This window comes from Gekko japonicus, unplaced genomic scaffold, assembly GCF_001447785.1.
Source record: "Gekko japonicus isolate JY-2015 unplaced genomic scaffold, Gekko_japonicus_V1.1 scaffold2836, whole genome shotgun sequence".
In the NCBI taxonomy this organism is placed as follows: Eukaryota; Metazoa; Chordata; class Lepidosauria; order Squamata; family Gekkonidae; genus Gekko; species Gekko japonicus.
This window is the reverse complement of record NW_015161489.1, coordinates 44,509-61,240: the sequence shown is the minus strand read 5'-3', so window position 1 is coordinate 61,240 and position 16,732 is coordinate 44,509. Positions and strand designations below refer to the sequence as shown.

The 16,732-nt window shown below is 53.7% G+C and overlaps 1 protein-coding gene across 1 annotated transcript in view; it reads left to right on the top strand.

Moving 5' to 3' along the window:
• LOC107125723 (A.superbus venom factor 1-like) overlaps nucleotides 1-16,732 on the top strand; it is a 97,192-nt gene that overhangs the window by 61,766 nt on the left and 18,694 nt on the right. The window contains 7 exon segments of the mRNA XM_015429177.1: nucleotides 1,193-1,268; nucleotides 2,000-2,099; nucleotides 2,101-2,163; nucleotides 6,058-6,153; nucleotides 8,295-8,445; nucleotides 13,010-13,173; nucleotides 16,358-16,516. Of these exon segments, the coding sequence (XP_015284663.1) occupies nucleotides 1,193-1,268; nucleotides 2,000-2,099; nucleotides 2,101-2,163; nucleotides 6,058-6,153; nucleotides 8,295-8,445; nucleotides 13,010-13,173; nucleotides 16,358-16,516 (809 nt within the window).

Here is a 16,732-nt window from a genome sequence, read left to right as displayed (position 1 = left end):
ATCATCAGACTCGGGGGGGGGGAGGGATCCCCAACCTCTTTTGAGTCTGTGGGCCCTTCGGAATTGTTACACGGGGCTGATGGGTGCCACCCCGAAAAAGGCCGCCCTAGGAGGTTGTGCCATTTTGTGGCTGTCACGGGAGGCGGAGCCACGCGCAGAAACACAGGGGGAGACCAAGTGCAGGGGAGGAGAAGGATAATTTTTTAAAAAAAGATCTCTGAGAAAGAGGAGTAGGAGAGAGAATATAACTGCCTATGGTGGCAGCTGATGCTGAAATAATATTATTTTAACCTGCACGGCCAATCAGACCTCCCGTGGCCAATCAGAAGCCCCGCTGGGCAAGAGCCCCACCTGGCCTCCCCCGCTTTCTAAAAACACTTGGTGGGTGCCAAGAAGGTTCTAGTGCAGGGGTGTCAAACATAAGGCCCGGGGGCCGGATCCGGCCCGTCCAGGGCTCCTACCCAGCCTGCAAGCAACTGATGCAAGGGAGGGAGTGCTGGGGGGGGGCGAGTGGGCGGAGCCACTCCATTATGGCTTTAGCACGGCAGAATAACCTCGCCTGCAGCGGCCAAGCATCGTGGGAGCATCTGCCCTGCCCTGCCCAGCACTGCACTGCTGGCTCTCCGGTCCGCCCATGCGGGTTTTCCTTCGCACCCCCCCTCCCAGCCCACGGGGCCTTGCAGTGAGGATGCAAAAACTCGGAGCTGACCAGCTGCTGTCCTTTATGCGGTTTCTATCTCCGGTGCCCAGCATTACATTTTATGGTACACTTGGCCGATGCTCCCTCTAAGCTGTGGAGTCCTGTGAGCAAAAAATTCTACTTTGTGAGCTCCTGGCATTCAAGTTGTGAGTGAGCGATTGGGCTCCTGCATGAATTAGTTTGCTCCGGAGCCCTCCCTTCCTGAGTGGAGACAAAAACGTGTGAGCCGGAGGCTAAAAAACTGTGAGCTGGCTCACACTCACTCAGCTTAGAGGGAACACTGCACATGGCCTGGCCCGACGAAGAGACATTCATGTAAGATCCGGCCCTCGTAACAAATGAGTTTGACACCTCTGTTCTCGTGGGCGCCCTTGTTCCCTTCCTGCCGGTTCAGGCAAGGAGCGCAGCAGGGGGAGAGGTGTTGGTTCCACCGTGCTTCGGAAAAAGCTGGGCCCAGACCTCATCGCTTCCTGCTTTCTCCTCCTTTTCCAGGTTACGCACAGCAACTGGCGTACAAGAAGGCAGACAACTCCTACGCTGCGTTTACTAACCGCCCGTCCAGCACTTGGTAAGTGTGGCCCCGGATGGGCCAGATCCGGCCCCCGGGCCTTATGTTTGACACCCCTGCACTAGAACCTTCTTGGCACCCAGGCCGGTAGCGAAGGAGCTTCCTGATGGCTAGGCTTGCCAGCCTCCAGGTGGGGCCTGGAGATCCCCCGCTTTCACAACTGATCTCCAGCTGACAGAGATCATCTCCCCTGGGGAAAATGGCAGCTTTGGAAGGTGGGACTCTGTGGCGTTGTACCAAGCTGAGGCCCCTCCCCTCCCCAGACCCTGCCCCCTTCTGGATCCATCCCCAAAGTCTCCAGGTATTTCCCAAACCAGGCCTGGCAACCCTACTGATGGCCCGGTTCAGATGAAGCAGCGAAACATGCCAGGCCGCAGGAAGGCTCTCCCTTCCCGCCTCTTGCACGGGGATATCATTGGCTCCTCCTGGATTTGCAGTAAAGGATACGTTGCCATTCCATCCCTTACAGGGTGTCTGTTGTGGGGAGGGGAAGGGAAAGGAGTTTGTAAGCCGCTCTGAGACTCCTTCGGGTAGTGAAGGGCGGGGTATAAATCCAATCCAATCTCCACTCATGGTCCAGCTCTCGCAGCCATGCATTACTACTGGGAATACCATCACTTTGACCATACAGACTTTTGTTGGCATAGCCCACGTATCACCTTGCCATCCCCGCCTCCTCACTACCCTGAGAAACTGGAGCAGGCTGGGCTGACACACCGCCTTCCTTTCAGGCTAACGGCATACGTCGCAAAAGTCTTTGCCATGGCTAAGCCTATCGAGACAAACATCGATGCCAAGGTCATCTGCGGAGCTGTGAAATGGCTGATTCTGGGAAAAGCAAAAGCCGGATGGAATGTTCCAGGAAGACGCCCCCGTGATCCACGGGGAGATGTTGGTATGTTTGATTGACACTGTGGGCGTGACTTGACCGGGCAAAGTCCCGGGCTTTCGACGTTCCTATCTCTGAAAAATGCAGCACAAGAGTTGTTGTCGTGTGTTTGAGCTGGAGGTCTTCGCCTTTTACTGACGACAGCTGCCAGCCGGTGGCACGAGAGAAGCTCACTAAAGAGGGCACACGTTGGCGCTGCGAGCCCTCCGATCTTGCCACTAACTTTCCCTGGTGGTAGTTATAGTCGAGCCCCGACCTGGGCGGCCTAGCCTGGCCCCTTCTCATCAGGACTTACGGATGTTCAGAGGTGGTTTGCCCTTGCCTGCCTCTGCACGGGAACCACTGGTGGTCTCCCATACAAATATTCACCAAGACCGACCCTGCTTAACTTCTGGTGTCTGGTGGGAGTGGATTCGCCTGGGCTATCCTAGTCCAGGTTACAGAGAGATGTAAAAAGGTGTTCTGATCATCTCCAGAACTGGAGGAAAGTATTCTGTGTACCTGAAGTCTCAGGTCATGGCAGGTTATGGTTTTTAATGGTTTGGGACCTCTTGACAGGGATCGAAGTTGCCATACAGGATAATATCCCGAAGTACAGTGATCTTATGCCGTACTGACCGGGCATTGCACAATATCAAGAGGGAATCACTCCAGACACCAGCATGCTGTTATCCGGGGCTCTTTTTGTAGCAGGAGCTCCTTTGCATATTAGGCGACACCGCCCCCCCCCCCAACATAGCCAATCCTCCAAGAGCTTACAGAGCTCTTCTTTCAGGGGCTACTGTAAGCTCTTGGAGGATTGGCTACATTAGGGGTGTGTCACCTAATATGCAAGGAAGTTCCTGCAACAAAAAGAGGGGATGTAGACTAGAAGGACACTGAGCATATCCATATCTCCGAGTTCTTCTTATAACTACACTCCTCCCACTGCTGTATCTTTCTACCCCTGAAAGAACAGGGGCACCTAAACCCCCAGCGATATTATACGATGAGGGCATGATGTTACAATCTAGAGTTCAATTCCAAAATAAAAACCAGACTGGGGCCCCGGTCACACGGAGGATTTGCCACGCTAAAGGCACGAATGTCAGGTGGATTTTTGGGGCGCGATCACACCGCAACATCTGGGAAGCGTAGCGCACCCGTGGCCCACCCGGGGTGTCCCACCGAAGATGCGCAGTAAAAAAGTACTCGGAAAGTGCACTAATATCCGAAAAACGCGGGGCAGGGGCGGGCGTCTGATTGTGGGAGCACTCGTATCCCGCGGCATCCAGCATCCATCCACGTCCCGTCGGAAACCGGATGTTTTTCGTAAGCGCATGCGCACAAACACGTAACTGAAAGCAGTGCTGCTCCGAGGAACTGCGCATGCACACAAACGCAAAACGCTTGCCACGTTGCTTCTTTGCCACGCTCCAGCATCGCCGTGTGATCGCCAGCTAACAACCTAAGCGCAAAGACTCAGGGGAACGTGTGATCGGGCTACCGTGCTTTATTTTGCTCCGGGTCAAACAGCCACACCTCCCCCCCCACGTTATCTGGCCCATGTGACCGGGGCCTGGGTGCAGTAGATTGATAATCTACTGCCATGCAAAAAAGCAGTAGTTGATCATCTCCTACCAGGCAAGACTCACATCTAATAGATATGCTTAGGCTGCGGTCACACGCGTCTCTTGAAGCGGAGGGGAAGCAAGGCTATTCCCCCCGGAGTAATTTGACCTGCAGTTGCGAGATCACAGCTCCCTTCTTAGCTGCGGGCTCAGCCCATCACTGTGTGGCCAGATGCAACTGCAGGTGAGTTGGGTTGTTTCCCATGTGCATAAATGAGGAATCGCACCTCTGCACCGAGGGGCCCCTATGGGTATGCAATGATGCGCATACTGCGAAGGAAGGGGATGGCACTGACCTAGGATGGCCTGATCAGACCATCCCGATGGCATGCATGCGTGCTTCCCAGATCAGACAGGGGAAAGTCCATCCGTGGCCCGTCACAACCTGTTTATTATCAGTTTTTCCCCCAATGTCTTTTTACTCCACTTCTATGGCAGAGCAGCACGGGTTGCTGACAACTGCAGGACACTTGCCAGATGTTGCTGTCTGATCGCGCCCTTTAGATCCATCGGGCATTCACGCCTATGTCGGATTTACTGGCGCGTGCGATCGCAGCCTTAGACATAGTGTCCCCTCTAAGCTGAGTGAGTGTGAGCTAGCTCACAGTTTTTTAGCCTCCAGCTCACACATTTTTGTCTTCGCTCAGGAAGGAGGGCTCCAGAGCAATGGTCCCTCTAAGCGGTGCAATCTTGTGAGTAAAAATTCTACTTTGTGAGCCACTGGCCTTAAAGCTGTGAGTGAGCCATTTGGCTACTGCATAAATGAGTTTGCTCTGGAGTCCTCCTTCCTGAGCGAAGACAAAAAGGTGTGAGCCAGAGGCTAAAAAACTGTGAGCTAGCTCACACTCACTCAGCTTAGAGGGTACTCTGCAGTCCAGAGCAAACTAATTTATGTAGTACTCAAATCGCTTGCTCACCACTTTAATGCCAGTAGCTCACAAGATAGAATTTGTGCTCACAAGACTCCACAGCTTAGAGGGAGTATTGAGTAAGAACCGTGTTATGCATTGGTGAGCATTGAACTACATAATCTGTGGTGTTTTAGGAATTTTTTGTCTTCTAAACAAGGGTTGTATTTTATTTTATCAGCACTGGTTTGGGAAGGCACTGACAGCCCCTCTCCTTGGCTATGCCCAACAGTGCCACGGAGAAAGGGCCTCAGTGGCAGAGCCTCTGCTTGGCATGCAGAAGGTCCTAGGTTCAGTCCCCGGCATCTCCAGTTAAAAAGACTGGGTTGCAGGTGTTACAATGCCCCCCTGCCTGAGTCCCTGGACAGCCATCCCCCGTGATAATGCCCATCTCAACAGACCAAGGTCTGTCTTGGTATAGGGCACTTTCAGCAGAGTGTTTTCCCTTTGGCTGAAAAGTCCTGAGTAATCCTGTTGCCATGGCTGCTGCCAGTGGGTCGTGCGCTTAACTGACCCGCCCTAGAGAGGATGGGAGGGAGGGCTCTCGTGGGCAGATTGCAGCCAGTTTCAGCCGTTTAAAAACAGACTGTAGGACCCTCCTTGCTGGTCGTATCAGTACCTTATCAGGCTTGTGTTCTGCTGTCTCTGGCTTTCTGTGTTGATGCTTCTTTTGCGGTGCCTGCACCGTCATTGGTCGAATCTGCATTTGAATTTTGAAATCAGTTCCGTGCTGCTGTGACACCGCCTTTCTTTGTGCTTGTTTGAAGAAGATTCATTTAAAGCGGTGTGGAGGCGCAGTGACAATGGAGCTGCCATGAGAGGGCGATAAACATATGCAGGCAGGCAAAATTATACTCGCACAGTTGAAGTGCAAACATCAGGGCTATTTCTTGGCGGGAATGCACAGGAACGGAGGTCCGGCTGGCTCCTGAGTTGGCCACACCCAGCAGGAACTCATTAGCATAATAGGCCACACCTAACCGCAGACATTCATTAGGATTGGCTACATTAGGGGTGTGTAGCCTAACATGCAAAGAAGTTCCTGCTACAAAAAAAAAAAGCCCTGGGGTGTGGGGTGTGGCCTAATATGCTAATGAGCTGTGCTGTCATGGGTGTGGCCTAATATGCTAATGGATCTCTGCTGTTGGGTGTGGCCTATTATGCTAATGAGTTTCTGCTGGGCTTTTTCTACAAAAAACGCCCTGGTGAAAAAGAAAGCAAATGTAGACAGTTTTTTTTCTGATGACAGAGTCAGAAGGCTGGGACACCGGTGGGAAAGACAAATGCAGATTCGCTGTTCTTGGGGGCTTAGGAGTTTTTATTTTAATTAATACTTTTATCTGTTTTTAAGGGGTTGCCCCCCCCCCCCCCCGTCTTCCTAGGGAGGCTATAAGGGTGCGGAACCGGACGTGTCGTTAACAGCCTTCGTCCTGGTGGCCCTGCTGGAGGCCAAAGAAATCTGCAGACAGCAAGTCGACGTAAGTGTCTGTGCTCAGCGCCTCTAAGGATGCGGCCACGCCCCAGCCGTTTCCCCCCTGCAATGGCCTGTTTTTGCTCCGTGCCCCTCTGGCCTGAAACTTAACAGCAGCCCACCTATTCTGACAGCATCCTCCATTTGAGTTGGACTCTGCTGGTGCTCTTTTGGAATGTTACTCCTTTCCTCCATGTTATGCTGGCAAAGATCTGGGTTTCAGTGAGCTGCGGTGCCCATGGGCACTGTTATGTATTGGGACTGAAACATTGCAGGACGGTTGTGTGGAAGCAGCATATGCATCTCTTTTCACTTTTAGATGGTTAATTTGAAATAGACACTCTAAGTGGTTTCAGCTCCAGCCCCGTGAACTGTTTTAGCAGAAGACCTCGGAGTTTTTGCTTTTTTTCTTTAAGAACTCCACAGCTGCAAATAATAATTAGCTGCTTGGGCGTGAGTGGGGGGGGGGGGAGAGACAGTTTCTGATGTCTTTCTGCAGAGACCTTACCTTACTTTCCAGGCTACGGGGGCCAGGGAGCAGGAAACTGTGAATGTCGGTGTGTTTGATACTCACTGCTAGAGCTGCGAGTTACAGTCCTAGACTCTCATTGTTTCTGAGGATTATGGTGTTACCAAAATGAAGTACAGTTAACTGAGAGCCAGCATGGTGAAGCACTTTAGCGTATCAGACTAGGATCTGGGAGACCCGGGTTCGAATCCCTGCTCTGCCATGGAAGCTTGCTGGGTGACCTTTGGCCGGTCACACGCACTCAAGGTTGTTCGGAGGACAAGAAAACAGTGCAATCTGCCCTGGATCCCCATCGGGGAGAAAGGCGGGGTATAAGAGAATCCAATAAATAACAAAGTTTGAGTCCACTAGCAACTTTAAGACCAACCAGGTCTCATTCAAGGTATAAGCTTTCGTGTGCAAGACACACTTCTTCGGACACTAAAACAGAATTTCTTCAGCCGTTACCTATAGGAAGAGAGAGGGTGGGGGTGGGGGTTAGTTGCCAGGAAGGGCCGATTAACAGGGCTGCCAGGTCCTTGGGGGGGGGCGAGGGATTGCCTGCCGAAAGGGCCCCCCAACCCACTGGTCCGGATCAGACCAGCGGGGGGAACCCTGCCCCCAAAGTCTCCGGTGCGATGACGTCACCCGGCAGTGACGTCATCAAGTTGGGCACGTCACCGGCCGACGCTCTAGCAAGAGTTTCCAGGCTGATGTGATGTGATGACGTCACTTCCGGGTGACGTCATTGCGGCGCGCGCATGGGCAAAGTACACGCGAGAATGTCCCGGACAGGGACCAACTCTCCCCTGCTGTGCAAAGTGAGTGACTTGACAACCCTAGGAGAACATAGGAGACGCCAATGTTGGATCAGGCCAAAGGCCCATCCAGTCCAACACTCTGTGTCACACAGTGGCCAGAAATACCAGGGGCCATCAGGAGGCCCAGCAGTGGGGCCAGGACACTAGGAGCCCTCCCACTGTTGCCCCCCCCCCCAAGCACCAAGAAGACAGAGCATCCCTTGCCCCAGCCCCAGAGTTCCTATCTATACCTCGTGGCTAAGAGCCACTGAGGGACCTCTGCTCCATATGCTTATCCAACTCCCTCTTATAAGAACCTAAGAGAAGCCAGTGTTGGATCAGGCCAGTGGCCCATCCAGTCCAACACCCTGTGTCACACAGTGGCCAGAACACTCTGTGTCACACAGTGGCCAGAAATACCAGTGCCATCAGGAGGTCCAGCAGTGGGGCCAGGACATTAGAAGCCCTCCCACTGTTGGCCCCCCCCAAGCACCAAGAAGACAGAGCATCACTTGCCCCAGAGCCCCTATCTATACCTTGTGGCTAATAGCCACTGATGGACCTCTGCTCCATATGCTTATCTAATTCCCTTTTGATGCCGTCCATGTTTATAGCTGCCACCACCTCCTGTGGCAGTGAATCCCATGTGTTCATCACTCTTTGGGTGAAGAAGGACTTCCTTTTATCTATTCTAAACCCTACCAATTAGAGTCAAGACAGAGACAAAAATGGAAATTACCAGTTCGTACATGCAGGCAGAGGGTGAGCAGGAAGTGATCGTACAGCACGATTGGTCCCTGAAGCCGTCTGACATGCAGATCGCTTTGCTTTCCTGTTCAGAGCTTAGACAACAGCATCGCCAAAGCTGCTGAGTTCCTGGCCAGGAAGTACGAGACGCTGGAAAGGCCCTACACCGTGGCCCTCACCTCGTATGCCTTAGTCCTCGCCGGGAATGTGAACCACGAAAGGGTACTGATGAGAGCATCGACAGGTACGTTGGTTGCAATTCATGGTATCCGAGGGCACGCTGTTCATTCTGGGAGCTGGATGAGAGGCGGGTTTGAAGGGGACGGGGGGGCCCTAGAGAAAAGACCAGCCGAGCCAAAAGCAGTAGGCAAGAGAGCCACAATCTGCTTCCACTCAGATGCCTGCCACGTTCAGTGCAGTCCAGGGTCTTCTGTGGCTAGGGTGGCCAAGTCCCCCTGGCCAAGTCCCCCAAAGTGTGCGACGTGCCCGGCGTGAACACGTCACCTGGAGGTGGGGGGCGGGGCTTCGGTCGCAACCGAGACGGAAGCCCAGTGAGCGATCTCCCGGGTTCCCTCGCCTTTAACCCCGCCGAAACCTTTGAAAACGAGCTTATTTCCCGCTTAAACAAGAATCTACACGGGCTTTAAGAACTGAAGCGTCAGTAAGTGCAATTTAAACTTTCTCCGGCGGTTCTAAGCGCATATGGGGACAATCGAAAAACCGGAGCCGGCAGCTCAAAATGGAGACCGGCACACAGAACGCGGCGCCAAATGCAAGCCCGTTAACCAAGCAAGACCTGATGGAAAGTTTCCAGCTTATTAAGGCAGAAATAAAACACGTCACCTGGAGGTGACGTAATTGCGTCGGGCACGTTGCGGGGGGGAATGCTCTAACATCCAATGGTTTCCCCTCGAATGATTGTGGCCCCGCCCCCAATGTGCCCAAGGCGATCACGTCACTTCCGGGTGACGTGATCGCAGAGCGTGCACGTCAGGAGAATCCAGGAGACGTCCGGGACTCTCCCCACTATTCCCGAGGTAGGACTTGGCAACCCTATCTGTGGCAGCGTTAAAAAAAAAAAAGAATCTCTGGAGCACTCTCCAACTCCCTGGGTTTTTCTGCATGCTCTATTTACTCCTGATTTTCCGGGCAATCGATCCAGAACCACTGGAATCTGCACGTCTGTCCTCCAGGATTTTCACACTTGTGGAGTCAGTTTATCTTCTTGCACACTTGCCTTTAATGATCAGGATTTCCAAGGGGTGTCGCAGCACCTCCACTTTTTATTTTTTGTAATACTGCGGCGGCATTTTTCTTTTAAAAAACCACTAAAATTGGAAGCAGGTTCTCTAAATCCCCACCTTTCCTTTTGCAGTAGGAAAGGTGGGGATTTAGAGAACATTTCTCTGTAGAGAGCCAGTTTGGTGTAGTGGTTAAGTGCGCGGACTCTCATCTGGGAGAACCGGGCTTGATTCCCCCACTCGCAGCTGCTGGATGACCTTGGGCAAGCCATAGTTCTGTCAGAGCTGTTCTTGAAAAAAAGAGCAGTTTCTTCCAGAGCTCTCTCAACCCCACCTAACTCCCAGGGTGTCTGTTGTGGGGAGGGGAAGGGAAAGGAGTTTGTGAGCCGCTCTGAGACTCCTTTGGGTAGTGAAGGGCTGGGGTATAAATCCAATCTCTTCTTCTTCCTTCCTTTTTAAAAAGAGGCAACTTTCTCCCTCATGGAGATATAAGGAAAAAGGCATATCTCCACAAGGGAGGAAGCTAGAGACTTACTTTATTTTTAATGATAGCTGGGAATTTAGAAAACCAGCTTAAAATGTTATTGCAATGGTATATCGATATATCGATATTTCAGTTACTTATAAAAAAATCAAAACGAAACCACTCTTCTTCAGGGCCGGGGGAGGGAGTGGGATACCAATTATGACACTCCAATTATTTAAAATTGGGGTGGAGGTGAGCGGGAGTGGGCGGGACAAAGAAAACCATCAGAAACATTACACACGAGGAAAAAGGTGACTCAGAATTGGCTTCCAGAAAAATATCAGTGTAAAAGTGGACTCAAGAGAACAGGGGTGGGGGGGTTGGAGAACGGGAAAAGAACAACAACGACAAAGAAGCAGAAACTAAAGGCACAAGAAAAGGTGTGTGGAAATCAGGTGATAAACCAAAGCAATAAAGAAGAAGAAGAGGAGATTGGATTTATACCCCATGGCCCTTCACCACCCAGAGGAGTCTCAGAGCGGCTCACAAACTCCTTCCCCTTCCCCTCCCCACAACAGACACCCTGTGAGACAGGTGGGGCTGAGAGAGCTCTGACAGAAACTGCTCTTTTTCAAGGACAGCTCTTATCAGAACTATGGCTTGCCCAAGGTCATCCAGCAGCTGCAAGTGGAGGAGTGGGGAATCAAACCCGGTTCTCCCAGATTAGAGTCCGCGCACTTAACTACGACACCAAACTGGACTGGACCCTTCCCTACCCAAAGGAGTCTCAGAGCGGCTTACAAACTCCTTCCCCTTCCCCTCCCCACAACAGGCACCCTGTGAGGAAGAAGAGGAAGAAGAAGAAAAGATTGGATTTATACCCCATGGCCCTTCACCACCCAGAGGAGTCTCAGAGCGGCTCACAAACTCCTTCCCCTTCCCCTCCCCACAACAGGCACCCTGTGAGGAAGAAGAGGAAGAAGAAGAAAAGATTGGATTTATACCCCATGGCCCTTCACCACCCAGAGGAGTCTCAGAGCGGCTCACAAACTCCTTCCCCTTCCCCTCCCCACAACAGGCACCCTGTGAGGAAGAAGAGGAAGAAGAAGAAAAGATTGGATTTATACCCCATGGCCCTTCACCACCCAGAGGAGTCTCAGAGCGGCTCACAAACTCCTTTCCCTTCCCCTCCCCACAACAGGCACCCTGTGAGGTAGGTGGGGCTGAGAGAGCTCTGACAGAAACTGCCCTTGAGAGAACAGCTCTGACAGAACTAGGGCTTGCCCAAGGTCATCCAGCCAGGTGCAAGTGGAGGAGTGGGGGAATCAAACCCGGTTCTCCCAGATTAGAGTCCGCGCACTTAACCACGACACCAAACTGGCTCTCTTAGGAGAAGGAGCTGATGTATCCTGAAGGTCTGTTCTAGTGAGGCCCGATTGCCCTCACCTGGCTGGCTGGATCCCATCAGATCTCAGATGCTCAGCAGGGTGGGTCCTTGTTAGGACTTGGATGGGAGACCGCCAAGGAAGTCCAGGGTCGCTACGTAGAGGCAGGCAAGGGCCAACCACTTCTGAACATCTCTTGCCTTGAAAACCGCTTCAGGGGTCCCCATAAGTCACGTGAACACGTGATGCTGCCCTATACTGATTCCAACCCTTCATCCATCAGAGCCAGTATTGGCAGCGGCCCTCTAAGTCCACAGGCAGAGGCCTTTCCCATCACCTTCGACCTGATCCTTAGCTGGGGACACCAGGGATTGAACCGGGGACCTTCTGCACGCCAAGCGGAGGCTCTGCCACTCAGCCGTAGCCCCGGAGTCGGCTCGGACTCGGCAACATTTCCCACCTCCACGTTGCTCTGTTGACATCTAGGCAGGGGCGGATGAAGGCTCCCTGGTGCCCTCAGCACTGACCCATCTTGGTTCCCCCCCCCTCCTTTCCACACTGACCCCCAGTCCATTTTAGTGGTTGACCTGTCTGACCAGATACACACAATGCAGGTAGCAGCAACACAGAAATGTATTCATTTGTTGTTCAGTCGCACAGTTGGGTCCGACTCTTCGCAACCCCATGGACCAGATCGCGCCAGGCCTTCCGGTCTTCCGCCATCCTCTGAAGTTTGCTCAATTTCATGTTCGTTGCATCTATGACACTGTCTAACCATCTCATCCTTTGCCGTCCCCGTCTTCTTTGACCTTCAGTCTTTCCCAGCATCCGGGTCTTCTCCAGGGAGTGCTCCCTTCTCATTGGGTGGCCAAAGTATTGGAGCTTCAGTTTCATTATCTGGCCTTCCAGGGAACAGTCAGGGTGGATTTCTTTTAGGATTGACTGATTTGATCTTCTTGCAGTCCAAGGGACTCTCAAGAGTATGTATCCTCCCTATATTATAAAGCAGTAAGACGCAGACTCACGCACAGGAGAGAAAATGCGCCCCTACAGTGTTTGGCCGGCTGACCGGTCCGTCACGGCCTTCCCCGCCTTCCATTGGCCGTGTCCCATGGCTCCCACCTCCGACGCCGCGTCCCGCCTCTGACGCTTCGGGCGGGGCGGGGGGACACAGCGCGTGGACTGCGAGGGACCGCGCTCTCCTGCCTGCCTGCCGGCCCCTGCTCCCGCTGCCGCCTCCGACTCTTCAGCCTGTGCCGGGGGGGCGTGCTCGCACGCAGCCAGCCTCCCGGACGGACGATCGGCCAGGCGGGGGGCCCCTCTCCTGTCTCCCTTCGCGGCCGCCTCCTCCTCCTCTTCAGCCTGGCTCAGACAAGAAAGGCTGGCAGTTTCAGTGGCCCGTTGTAGGACAATACCCAGTGACCGAGAACTTTCTCTGCAACCTCCGGACGTTCCCCTCCCCCAGCGAGTCGGTTCTCAGCCATGCTCGGGGCACCGCCGCCGGGGAGAGGGCGGGGAGGGGGAGGAAGCGGGGGGGCTAGCTGCCCGTTGTATCGCCCTTCTCAACGGGCCTTCCTCCCTAGTTCATATGATAACACAATAGACTGTACAAACTAAGCTTTTCAACCTTTTCCTAACTTTGTGGTGCCCCCTTTGGCCCTGGTGCCCTAAGCGTGTGCCTAGTCTGCTTAATGGTGAATCCGCCCCTGCATCTAGGTGGAGATCGGTGGGAAGAGGCCAATGCTCGCACTTACAACATCGAAGGCACCTCCTACGCTCTTCTGGCCCTGCTGAAGCTGCAGAAGTTTGACGAGGCTGGCCCCGTCGTAAAATGGCTGACCCAGCAGAAGTATTACGGGGGGACCTACGGGCACACTCAGGTCAGTGGCCGCGTCACGGTCCTTTGGGGGCAGGCTACAGAGGGTTGCCAACTCAAGGTGGGGAATTTTCTGGAGTTATTGGGGGCGGAGCTTGGGGAGTGTAGAATTCAGGCAGGGAAGCTACAGCGGTATAGAGTCCATCCTCTGAAGCAGCCGTTTCCCCCGGGGGCAATGATTTCTGTGGTCAGGATGTCAGTCAATAGGCCCCACCTGGAGGCTGGCAACCCTCGAGCAACTTCGGACAGTTTCCTCTTGCCGGCTTTCTTGGCTTTCTCTGACAAGGGGAGCCGGCTCCGTTCGAGTCCAGCCGCACCTTTTATTTATTTTCCGCATTTATATCCCGTCTATCCCGTAAATGAGCTGCGGTGGCTCAAGTGGTTAAGACGCTGAACTGCAGGCTGTGGAAGGTCGGTAGTTCAGCAGTTCGAGACCCGAGTGTGCCGCATGACGGAGCGAGCTCCCGTCTCTAGTTCCAGCTCCTGCCAACCAAGCAGTTCGAAAGCAAGACATTGCAAGTGGATAAATAGGGACCACTTCGGTGGGAAGGTCACAGCGTTCCGTGCGCCTTGGTGTTTAGTCATGCTGGCCACATGAGCACGGAAACGTCTTCGGACAGCGCTGGCTCTTCGGCTTTGAAACGGAGATGAGCACCGCAACCCTAGAGTCGGATTCGACTGGCTTTCGAGCAAGGGAAACCTTTACCATCTCGTAAATAAAATTTAAAACACATTAAAATGTATCAAACCAGTAGTCATGCTTGCCGTAGGGAGAATCCGGCCCATTGATGTAACTAGGTATGGCCGGTTATCAGTGGGTGGGAAATCGCAACCGGGGGGGGGGCATATGTGGATGCCTGCCACCTCAGCCAAAGACCTGGCGGAAGAGCTTCGTCTCGCAGGCCCTGCGGAACTGAGTAAGATCCCGCAGGGCCCTGATCTCAATAGGGAGCATGTTCCACCAGGTGGGGGCCAGGGCAGAGAAGGCCCTGGCCCCGGGCGAGGCGAGGCGGACATCCTTTGGGCCAGGGATTACCAGGAGATGTTGCCTCTCAGTTCTGCTTCAAACCGGACAGTAGCCCCTGGGTCTTTCTGAGATGTCGCTCTTAGTCTTGGCTGGGCTAAGCCCAGGGGTCGTTTCATAGAAAAAGAGCTAGGGGAACTCATTAGCATAACTCATTAGCATATGCCACACCCCCTGACATCATAAGGCCCTGCAAGGCCGGAGGGAGTGCGAGGAAGCCCCGCCAAGAATCTCCCTGGCCCCAGGCAGGCAGGGGTGGGGAGAGGCGGGGAGGAAGCAACTGATCCTCCCTCTTCTCCTGCCTCCTCCTGGCTGAATGAAGGCCAGAAGCGGGGCGGCCGGAAGCAGGGGGCGGGGCTTCGTCATGTGCCCAGCCCCCCCGTACCTCACCCCGGGGGAACTGTAATCCCCCGCGATCCTCCCCAAATCGACCTCTGGCTGAGCCACTGTAGACTGCTGGCAGAGGGCCACATAACGCACTGCTCCTCTGTCCACACAAAGGGACCTTGCACACAGAAAACTAGTCCGCCAGGAAGAAAGGTTCACACTTGGCCTTTTCCCTGAGAGCCTGGTTTTCTACATGGAAGGAACTCCTTCTACAGATGAGCATTCGAGTCCAGTGCATGTTTAATCTCAATTCGGAAATGGCACAGGCTCAGGACACAGTTGTACCAGCTGGGTGAGAACCAGGGGCCATTTCCTGCAGGAGCACACAGGAGTGGAGCTCCGGCAGTAAAGAGCCCAGGGGGCGGGCACATGCAACAAGCCCCGCCCCCTGCTCCCAGCAGCCCTCAGTCAGAGCAAGAAGCAGCCAGGTAAGCTGCAGAGCCCCCCCCCGGCCCCCCAGCCCAAAACAGTCCAGTGCCACCTTTAAGACCCAAGTTTTATCCAGGTACAAGCTCTCCCTCTTTTTTAGATCCGCACCCCCCCCCCCCCCGCCAATAGCTAGCAATCCAAAATAGTCCAGTGGAGCCTGAGCGGTGGGTGTTGCCTTCTGACACACTTCCGGTGATGTCAGGGGGTGTGGCATATGGAAATGAGTTATGCGAATGAGTTATGCTAATGAGCTCCTGCACCTCTTTTTCTACTAAATGACCCCTGGTGAGAACTTCAAGTGGGGCCCGGAGATCTCCCGGGATTACTGCTCCTCTCCTGATGACAGAGATCAGTTCCCTTGTAGGGTGGGATCTATGCCGTCACATCCCTGCTGGGGTCTCTCCCCCTCCCTCTAAACACTGCCCTCCCTAGGCTCTGCCCCCAAATCTCCAGGAATTTCCAAACCTGCAGTTGGCAACCCTAGTCTCACCAGCTCCCAACTGCAACTTATACGGCTCCCTCCTGTAATGTTAGCTTCTCCTTTAGGGAGTTTCACACCACAGAGTGATTAACACTTGGAATTCACTGCCACAGGAAGTGGTGGCGGCTACAAGCATGGACGGCCTCAAAAGGGAATTAGATAAGCATATGGAGCAGAGGTCCATCAGTGGCTATTAGCCACAAGGTATAGATAGGGGCTCTGGGGCAACTGATGCTCTGTCATCTTGGTGCTTGGGGGGGCCAACAGCGGGAGGGCTTCTAGTGTCCTGGCCCCACTGCTGGACCTCCTGATGGCACCTGGTATTTCTGGCCACTGTGTGACACAGAGTGTTGGACTGGATGGGCCTTTGGCCTGATCCAACATTGGCGTCTCTTATGTTCTTATGTTCACAGAAGGGTTCACACCTCGCCCTCCCAACTGTCCCCCTTCCCCAGGTGAAATGAAAGAGGAGGGCAAAAAAAGAATGAATCGTTACTTTATAATGTAATTAGAGAGTTGGGGATCAGAGAGGGAATTCCCCCCAATTAATACTTTGGAACAACGTCCTCCGGTTACCAAACTATTCATGCATTCAGGGCAACTCCGCATTTTGGGCCCGGATCTGGATTAGAGTCTTGGTGGCTGCGCCCCCTGTTGACATATGCACTGCAGGAAACACCTGCAAGGGACCAGTGTGCCTGGATCCAACTTGCCCACTGCCTGAAGTATGAAGCTGCTCCAGTGCGCCACAATGCGCCCAGCATATCCTGTGTCCACGGACCTTCCGTTCCTCCGGGCTAAGGGCCGTGTTGAGAGTTCTGCTGCGAGGGGTTCCTCACTCGCTCTCTCTTCTCCCTCCAATTGCAGTCAACTATTATGGTGTTCCAAGCTCTTGCCCAGTACCAGACGGACATCCCGCTCCGTAAGGACCTGAATTTGGACGTTTCTCTTCTGTTGCCGGGACGTGCTGCTGCGATCCACTATAGAATTGACTACGAAAACGCCCTCCTCGCTAGATCAGAAGAGGTATAGAAGTTCTGTGAGAAATTTCTCACTTGACGTTCGGTGTCCAGTTCTAATCCACGCTCTTGTCAGGGCTCAGGGTTGGAGGGTTCAGGGAGGGTGTTTGTTGTGGGGAGGGGAAGGGAACGGGGTTTGTAAGCCACTCTGAGACACCTTTGGGTAGTGAAGGGTGGGGTATCAATCCAATCTCCTCCTCCTCCTCCTCCTCCTCCTCCTCCT